This window comes from Gadus morhua, chromosome 12 (genome assembly GCF_902167405.1).
Source record: "Gadus morhua chromosome 12, gadMor3.0, whole genome shotgun sequence".
Lineage (NCBI taxonomy): Eukaryota > Metazoa > Chordata > Actinopteri > Gadiformes > Gadidae > Gadus > Gadus morhua.
In genome coordinates, this window is record NC_044059.1 from 460,001 (window position 1) to 470,000 (window position 10,000).

Consider the following 10,000-nt stretch of genomic DNA (forward strand, 5'->3'; position numbering starts at 1 on the left):
CGGTAGAGGAGTGAGAAGGTAGAGGAGTGAGAAGGTAGAGGAGTGAGACATCAGAGGAGTGAGACATCAGAGGAGTGAGACATCAGAGGAGTGAGACGTAGAGGAGTGAGACGGTAGAGGAGTGAGATGGCAGAGGCCTGGAGAAGGGCTTCTTAAGCTGAGAGGGAGCCCTTGACCCTCACTCTGAAACACTGATCACCTCTAACTGAACCATCACAGCCCACTTGGGGTCCCAGGTCTGCCTCCTCACCATCAATCAGGACCATCTACTGAGCCCAGGGGATCGACCAGACAACCTCTAACACACAATCCAACCCGCTACCACCACCACCACCACCACTACCACTAACCACCGCCACCACTAACCACCACCACCACTAACCACCACCATCACTAACCACCGCCACCACTAACCACCACCACCACCACCCAGCAGAGTACACAACCGCGTCCTGGTGTGTGTGTAATGTGTAGTGTGTGTGGTGTGTAGTGTGCGTAGTGTGTAGTGTGTGTGGTGTGTAGTGTGTGTGGTGTGTGTGTCAGCCCTACAGGGGGCGCTAGCCTCATCCCAACAAGCCCTCAGGCCACCGGCCCTGGAAACACACAAAGACACACACAATAACACACACACATTAGGACAAAGAGATACACACACATTAACACGCACACAATAACACACAGTTACACACACACACACACACACACACACACATACAGATATATATATATATTTATATACATATATTATATACACATGTATGTTGGGCTGAAATAGTGGTGGTATATATGTATATATATATATATATATATATTTACACATGCATACACACATGTATAAACAATGACAATCAATGTACAAAAACTTTCAGGCCATAGGAGGTCATGACCCTCCTCCACCACAAGGTCATGACCCTCCTCCACCACGAGGTCATGACCCTCCTCCATCACAAGGTCATGACCCTCCTCCACCACGAGGTCATGACCCTCCTCCACCACAAGGTCATGACCCTCCTCCACCACGAGGTCATGACCCTCCTCCACCACGAGGTCATAACCCTCCTCCACCACAAGGTCATGACCCTCCTCCACCACGAGGTCATGACCCTTCTCCACCACGAGGTCATGACCCTCCTCCACCACGAGGTCATGACCCTCCTCCACCACGAGGTCATGTGACCCTCCTCTACCACGAGGTCATGACCCTCCTCCACCACGAGGTCATGACCCTCCTCCACCACAAGGTCATGACCCTCCTCCACCACGAGGTCATGTGACCCTCCTCCACCACGAGGTCATGACCCTCCTCCACCACGAGGTCATGACCCTCCTCCACCACGAGGTCATGTGACCCTCCTCCACCACGAGGTCATGTGACCCTCCTCTACCACGAGGTCATGTGAACCTCCTCTACAACGAGGTCATGTGACCCTCCTCGACTGGTCTAATCTCCGCCCTGGGGGGGGGAACCCACCTTCGGTCTGCAGCGGCCCTGGGTCCGGCCGGCATTCTGATTGGCTGGGTGGGTCCGTCCGGCCTTCTGATTGGCTGGGAGGGCGGTAGGGAGGGGGCAATCTGGAAGTGGGCGGGGCTACTGCTGCTTTCTGCAGGGGACAGAAAACCAAACTGTCCTGAAACCACTCAGCCCCCCCGACCAACGGGACCCCCTAGGGTGGTCCACCCCAGGACCCCCTAGGGTGGTCCACCCCAGGACCCCCGAGGGTGGTCCACCCCAGGACCCCCTAGGGCGGTCTACCCCAGGACCCACTAGGGTGGTCCACCCCAGGACCCCCGAGGGCGGTCTACCCCAGGACCCCCTAGGGCGGTCTACCCCAGGACCCTGGGGGCCGGTCTACCTCAGCCCCCCCGACCCCCCCTGAATGATGACCGTGGAGGTCAGAGGTCAGACGCTGAACAGTGCAGCCCGTCTCTAGTCAGCGTGTATAGACCCCCCCAGGACCCTGGAGGGGACTGGGGGGGTCCAGGGCCTAGGGGTCTAGGGGTCTAGTCTACGGGTCTAGTCTAGGGGTCTGGGGGTCTTGGGGAGTAGGGGTCTAGTCTAGGGGTCTGGGGGTCTTGGGGAGTAGGGGTCTAGTCTAGGGGTCTAGGGGAGTAGGGGTCTAGTCTAGGGGTCTGGGGGAGTAGGGGTCTAGTCTAGGGGTCTACTCTAGGGGTCTAGGGGTCTGGGGGTGTAGGGGTCTAGGGGTCTGGGGGAGTAGGGGTCTAGTCTAGGGGTCTGGGGGTCTTGGGGAGTAGGGGTCTAGTCTAGGGGTCTGGGGGTCTTGGGGAGTAGGGGTCTAGTCTAGGGGTCTGGGGGTCTTGGGGAGTAGGGGTCTAGTCTAGGGGTCTAGTCTAGGGGTCTAGGGGAGTAGGGGTCTAGTCTAGGGGTCTGGGGGAGTAGGGGTCTAGTCTAGGGGTCTACTCTAGGGGTGTAGGGGTCTGGGGGTGTAGGGGTCTGGGGGTCTGGGGGAGTAGGGGTCTGGGGGTCTGGGTCTGGAGGGAGTAGGGGTCTAGTCTAGGGGTCTGGGGGTCTGGGGGTGTAGGGGTCTGGGGGTCTGGGGGAGTAGGGGTCTAGTCTAGGGGTCTAGGGGTCTGGGGGTGTAGGGGTCTAGTCTAGGGGTCTGGGGGAGTAGGGGTCTAGTCTAGGGGTCTACTCTAGGGGTCTAGGGGTCTGGGGGTGTAGGGGTCTAGGGGTCTGGGGGAGTAGGGGTCTGGGGGTCTGGGTCTGGAGGGAGTAGGGGTCTAGTCTAGGGGTCTGGGGGTCTGGGGGAGTAGGGGTCTAGGGGTCTGGGGGAGTAGGGGTCTAGTCTAGGGGTCTGGGGGTCTGGGGGTGTAGGGGTCTAGGGGTCTGGGGGTGTAGGGGTCTAGGGGTCTGGGGAGTAGGGGTCTGGGTCTGGAGGGAGTAGGGGTCTAGTCTAGGGGTCTGGGGGTCTGGGGGTGTAGGGGTCTGGGGGTCTGGGAGAGTAGGGGTCTAGTCTAGGGGTCTGGGGGTGTAGGGGTCTAGGGGTCTGGGGGAGTAGGGGTCTAGTCTAGGGGTCTAGGGGTCTGGGGGTGTAGGGGTCTAGTCTAGGGGTCTGGGGGTCTGGGGGAGTAGGGGTCTAGTCTAGGGGTCTGGGGGTCTGGGGGTGTAGGGGTCTAGTCTAGGGGTCTAGGGGTCTGGGGGTGTAGGGGTCTAGTCTAGGGGTCTAGGGGTCTGGGGGTGTAGGGGTCTAGTCTAGGGGTCTGGGGGAGTAGGGGTCTAGTCTAGGGGTCTGGGGGTCTGGGGGAGTAGGGGTCTAGTCTAGGGGTCTGGGGGTGTAGGGGTCTAGTCTAGGGGTCTGGGGGTCTGGGGGTGTAGGGGTCTAGGGGTCTGGGGGAGTAGGGGTCTAGTCTAGGGGTCTAGGGGTCTGGGGGTCTGGGGGTCCAGATGTACCACTCACCGGGGGCAGGGTCCTGCGGCCTCGGTGAGTCATGTGACAGGAGGCTGAGAGCGACACTGGCTGAGAGGATCCATGGAGACAGAGGTCAGAGGTCAGACAGGAGGTGTGTGTGTGTGTACTCGGTATATGTGTGTGCGTGTGTGCGTGTACCCTCTGTGTGTGTGTGTGCGCGTGCGTACCCTGTGTGTGTGTGTGTGTGTGTGTGTGTGTGTGTGTGTGTGTGTGTGTACCCTCTGTGTGTGTGTGTGTGTGTGTGTGTACCCTCTGTGTGTGTGTGTGTGTGTGTGTGTGTGTGTGTGTGTGTGTGTGTGTGTGTGTGTGTGTGTACCCTCTGTGTGTGTGTGTGTGTGTGTGTGTGTACCCTCTGTGTGTGTGTGTGTGTGTGTGTGTGTACCCTCTGTGTGTGTGTGTGTGTGTGTGTGTGTGTGTGTGTGTGTGTGTGTACCCTGTGTGTGTGTGTGCGTGTGCGTACCCTTGGTGTGTTGCTCAGGCTCTGCACGGTGAACACTACCGGGTTCTCCGCTGCCTTGATGGCCGCCACCGCCTCCTGGTGGCTGGAGGCCTGCAGGTCCACCCCACACACCTAGCAGACACACAATACACAATGTACACACCTAGCAGACACACCATACACAATGTACACACCTAGCAGACACACAATACACAATGTACACACCTAGCAGACACACAATACACAATGTACACACCTAGCAGACACACCATACACAATGTACACACCTAGCAGACACACAATACACAATGTACACACCTAGCAGACACACAATACACAATGTACACACCTAGCAGACACACAATACACAATGTACACACCTAGCAGACACACAATACACAATGTACACACCTAGCAGACACACAATACACAATGTACACACCTAGCAGACACACAATACACAATGTACACACCTAGCAGACACACAATACACAATGTACACACCTAGCAGACACACAATACACAATGTACACACCTAGCAGACACACAATACACAATGTACACACCTAGCAGACACACAATACACAATGTACACACCTAGCAGACACACAATACACAATGTACACACCTAGCAGACACACCATACACAATGTACACACCTAGCAGACACACAATACACAATGTACACACCTAGCAGACACACCATACACAATGTACACACCTAGCAGACACACCATACACAATGTCAACAATGTACACACCTAGCAGATTGGTATAGTTTGGCCATCTGAATTTGGCTGAAGTGTGTGCATGCGGGTCACGCGTACCTGGGGTCGAGTGTTTGGCCATCTCTTTAAAGCCCTTTCTATCAACATTTTGGAAGGGAACCATGTCCTTAGACAGGTAAACAGTGACGACGTTCGTTATCTCGTTCCACCCCTGGGTTTTTTTGGTATAAGGACAGGCTTTGGAAAATAAATGCGGAAGCAATGTCTGATTGCAGAGACAGCTTCACGCTACCGGCGTCTGTCTCGTACGGCGTGGAATGAGAGCTCGTGAAGGGACTATTGCGCCTGCGCGCTTGTGCAATAGCATACTGCCTGAGAAGGCAGTATCGCTGTCAAATCTGTCCCTGGGATAGTAACGTGGCGCCGAATTGAAAAAAGGAACTACGTTTCGTTAACATCAGGGAAACGAAACGTAGTTTCGTTTTTATATGAAAAAGTAGTTATGTTACTGTATTAACGCGTTACTTACTTTATAACGCGTGACACACAACACTGTCACGGTAACGTCAGAATCCATACCATAACGCAAATTCAAACCGGTGTACTTTCTATACCGTTATACCGTACACCCCTACACTATATTCACTCCTAGAGCACACACTATAGATATACTATACTACTACTATAAATACTGATAGTTAGGTAACCTAGACCTAGCTCAGGTTATAGTTGGGTTAAGGCTAAGGTCAGGTTAAGGTAAGGTTAAGGTTAAAGTTAAGTTAAGGTTAATGTAAGGTAAGGTGAAGGTACCTCCAGGATCTTGTCTCCAGTCTTCAGGGTGGTGTGGCCGGCCGGGCTGTGGGGGAGGACCTCCTTGATGAAGATGCCTTTAAGCTCCTCCCCATTACGGAGTCGCTTGATCACATGACGCCCGCCCACGATACTGATGCCAAGGGATTGGCCGGGCTCAAGCCACACCTCCACCCTAACAGGAAAAGGTGGAGCTCTGTCAGTAACACCTCCACCCTAACAGGCGGAGCTCCGTCAGTAACACCTCCACCCTAACAGGAAAAGGTGGAGCTCTGTCAGTAACACCTCCACCCTAACAGGAAAAGGTGGATTTCTGTCAGTAACACCTCCACCCTAACAGTTGGAGCTCTGTCAGTAACACATCCACCCTAACAGGGAAAGGTGGAGCTCCGTCAGTAACACCTCCACAACAACTACACCGACGACCACAACGTACCACCAGATACCAGTAGAGAGAGACAGAGACAGAGGCAGGCAGACAGAGAGACAGGCAGACAGGCAGACAGAGAGACAGACAGGCAGACAGACAGACAGGCAGGCAGACAGAGAGACAGGCAGACAGGCAGACAGAGAGACAGACAGGCAGGCAGACAGGCAGACAGACAGGCAGACAGACAGGCAGACAGGCAGGCAGACAGGCAGACAGACAGGCAGACAGACAGACAGGCAGGCAGACAGGCAGACAGACAGGCAGACAGACAGACAGGCAGACAGGCAGGCAGGCAGACAGACAGGCAGGCAGACAGGCAGGCAGACAGGCAGCTCACCTCCTGGGGGGGTCCCAGTGGCTGAAGGCCGGGGTCTCCTCCCCCTCCCCCTCCTCCCTCTCCGGTAGGTAACTGCACACAAACACAGGTTGCCTTCTGAACTCAGCTTCCTATTGGCTGCTGGGCTCGCCTCTGTTGACCTGCTTACCCCTGGCCTCCTCTGATTGGTAGAGCAGTTCCTCTACGGCCCCGCCTCTTCCTCGTCCCTGCATCGACCTCTCCCCTGGATCTACACACGTTGTTACAAACATGTTACAAACATGATCTTACAACCCGTTACATACAAAACACAACATGTTAACTACAACACGTTACACACGTTAAACACAACACGTTACACACATGATACACACAACACGTTACACACACTAGTTACAGACACTAGTTATAGACACTAGTTACAAACACTAGTTAGTTAGAGTTAGAAATTTATTGTCCCCTTGGGGAAATTGTTCTCAGTGAAAAGACAGATACACATGACCGTTAACAACGACAAAAAAACAACAACAAAAAGTAAATAAAGATAAATAACCACTGACAGGACAAAACCCCCAAATCATCATATTTTCCACATAGTTCAGGGACACATCTAAGATGTTGGCATTTTAAACCAACAATTAAAACCTTCTTTTTAAATGTTTGTCACTAGTTATAGACACTAGTTAAAGACACTGGTTACATCATTATTTCTAGGCACTAGTTATCAACATTAGTTATCAACTCTAGTTATAGACACCAGCTATCAACACTAGTTATATACACTAGTCATATACACTAGTTATGCCCTGATGGGCCTCCAGGGGGAGCCAGAGACCAGTATAGAAACCACTCTGAGAATGAACCCTCTAAAATAATACTCTTACCTAGTGCCTAAACTAACCACCTCTACTAACACCTAAACTAACCACCTCTAACTAAAGACTAAACTAACTACCTCTACTAACACCTCAACTAACCACCTCTACTAACACCTAAACTAACCACCTCTACTAACACCTAAACTAACCACCTCTACTAACACCTAAACTAACCACCTCTACCCTAACACCTAAACTAACCACCTAACCTAATGTGTAAAGGCCTGTATAAGGGGGAGGGGCCTGTATAAAGGGGAGTGGCCTGTATAAAGGGGAGGAGCCTGTATAACGGGGAGTGGCCTGTATAACGGGGAGGGGCTTGTGTCGGTACTGACTCAGTGTCGGTGTCCGTCAAGGTGAGCTCTGAGTCGGCCTCATTGTCTCTAGAGCCTAGAACACACACACACACACACACACACACACACACACACACACACACACACACACACACACACACACATACACACATACACACACACACACACACACACACACACACACACACACACACACACACACACACAGTTAGATACAGATATATTTTCCGGATTAATAAAGCTATCCTATGGTAGGATAACACTTTACCCAGTGGTTCTCAAACTCTTTATACCGCGTACCACCACAGAAAATATTTGTCTCCCCAAGTAGACCCAAGAAAACACATACACACACGCACACAGCAAGTGAGAACATGATCTCATGGTAAATGGATTTCCATTCGTACTAGTATTTTGATAGTATTGTTTTCTAATTCCTCTGCGTACCACTTGATGGCGCATCGTGTGCTACAGTCACCACTTTGAGAACCACTGCTTTAACCAAATAAAACATCAATACAATAATAATACAATACAGTGCATACCCCCCCCCCCCCCACACACACACACACACCTGGAGCCTGGCTCTCCTCTTCCTCCTGATTCTTCATGTCCTGTCGCTCCTCTTCCTCATCCCAACTCTAAATACGATAGAGAGAGAGACAGGTCAGTGAAGAGAGAGAGAGAGAGAGAGAGAGAGAGAGAGAGAGAGAGAGAGAGAGAGAGAGAGAGAGAGAGAGAGAGAGAGAGAGAGAGAGAGAGAGAGAGAGAGAGAGAGAGAGAGAGAGACAGGTCAGTGAGGAGAGAGAGAGAGAGAGGTCAGTGAGGAGAGAGAGAGACAGACAGAGAGAGAGAGGCAGGTCGGTCAAGAGAGACTAGTAATTCTTGGGATCCCAGTCCCCACAGTTTCAGTCCTCCCAGTCCCAGTGTTCACAGTCCCAGTAGTCCCAGTCCTCCCAGTCTGACCCGACTCCACCCACCTGAGCAGCCGATAGGCTGGCGTAGTGAGGGGGCGGGGCCACCTCGTCCACGGTCATCTCCGGCCCCTCCTCTCCCCGGTGGTCAGAGGTCACGAGGGGGGGGGCGGGGCAAGGAGGGGTCAGCTCCTCCTGGGGCGCGGCCTCCCTCAGGTCCTCAGGGAGGATGGAGCCGTCACCGAACCCCTAACGCACGCACACGCACGCACGCACGCACGCACACACACAAACACACAGTGTTGCTATCGTTTAGCTAATAGCTCGACAGCAGAAGGTTCTAGGTGGTGTTGGGATGCGGTTCCTTTGTTGTTGGTCTGTGAGAACACTGGGTTCTGGAGGAGAACACTGGGTTCTGGAGGAGAACACTGGGTTCTCTAGGAGAACACTGGGTTCTGGAGGAGAACACTGGGTTCTCTAGGAGAACACTGGGTTCTGGAGGAGAACACTGGGTTCTCTAGGAGAACACTGGGTTCTGGAGGAGAACACTGGGTTCTGGAGGAGAACACTGGGTTCCCTAGGAGAACACTGGGTTCTGGAGGAGAACACTGGGTTCTCTAGGAGAACACTGGGTTCTGGAGGAGAACACTGGGTTCTCTAGGAGAACACTGGGTTCTGGGGGCGTCTGTCCTCACAGAACCCTCAGACACACTTAGGGAGGCTCTGGTTGAGCTGAGAGGGCAGTTAATATCTCTCACATCTCGCTGACTCAGCTCGGAGAGAGAGAGAGAGAGAGAGAGAGAGAGAGAGAGAGAGAGAGAGAGAGAGAGAGAGAGAGAGAGAGAGAGAGAGAGAGAGAGAGAGAGAGAGAGAGAGAGAGAGAGAGAGAGAGAGAGAGAGAGAGAGAGAGAGAGAGAGAGAGAGAGAGAGAGAGAGAGAGAGAGAGAGAGAGAGAGAGAGAGAGAGAGAGAGAGAGAGAGAGAGAGAGATGTGCTGCAGGGAAAGTCTTAATGGCTCAATTAGTCGCTTCTGGTAGATTTACTGAGGAGCCGTTTGATCTTACATCTCTACTACACACACACAGGACAAACACAGGACACACACACAGGACATACAACAGGACGCACACAGACACACACATGTGTTACCGTGGGAACAGGCAATGTCTGTGTGTTACCTTGGGAACAGGCAGTGTCTGTGTGTTACCGTGGGAACAGGCAGGGTGTGTATGTTACCGTGGTAACAGGCCGTGTGTGCGTTACCTTGGGAACAGGCAGTCTGTCCAGATTGGGAAGGTCTGTCGGCTTCTCGGATGGCATCTGGAAGGCTTCTGCTTCTGCAGCCTACACACACACACACACACACACACACACACACACACACACACACACACACACACACACACACACACACACACACACACACACACACACACACACACACACACACGACCCGTTCAACCTAGTAGGAACCTGCTCTCACCAGTCAAAACTAGTTGTAAAAGACAAAACCCGTTCTAACCATTCATAACTCGTTCTAACCAGTCAGAACCCGTTAAAACCAGTCCGAACATATTATAACCAGTTAGAACCCGTTCTATCCAGTCAGGGCCCGTTATAACCAGTCAGAACCCGTTCTATCCAGTCAGTGCCCGTTGAAACCAGTCAGAACCTGTTATAACCAATCAGAACCTGTTATCACCGGTCAGAACACGTTATAACCAGTCAGAACCAGAACGCA

At 52.7% G+C, this 10,000-nt stretch overlaps 1 protein-coding gene across 13 annotated transcripts in view; it reads right to left on the bottom strand.

Moving 5' to 3' along the window:
• patj (PATJ crumbs cell polarity complex component) overlaps positions 1-10,000 on the bottom strand; it is a 58,080-nt gene that overhangs the window by 27,368 nt on the left and 20,712 nt on the right. For all 13 annotated transcript variants that reach the window (XM_030372027.1, XM_030372024.1, XM_030372022.1 and 10 more), the window contains 9 exons: positions 9,523-9,603; positions 8,327-8,509; positions 7,921-7,987; positions 7,365-7,419; positions 6,321-6,401; positions 6,173-6,244; positions 5,406-5,580; positions 3,889-3,999; positions 1,472-1,601 (listed from right to left, as the gene is read on the bottom strand). In XM_030372027.1, the coding sequence (XP_030227887.1) occupies positions 1,472-1,601; positions 3,889-3,999; positions 5,406-5,580; positions 6,173-6,244; positions 6,321-6,401; positions 7,365-7,419; positions 7,921-7,987; positions 8,327-8,509; positions 9,523-9,603 (955 nt within the window). The remainder of the gene's footprint in view (positions 1-1,471; positions 1,602-3,888; positions 4,000-5,405; positions 5,581-6,172; positions 6,245-6,320; positions 6,402-7,364; positions 7,420-7,920; positions 7,988-8,326; positions 8,510-9,522; positions 9,604-10,000) is intronic.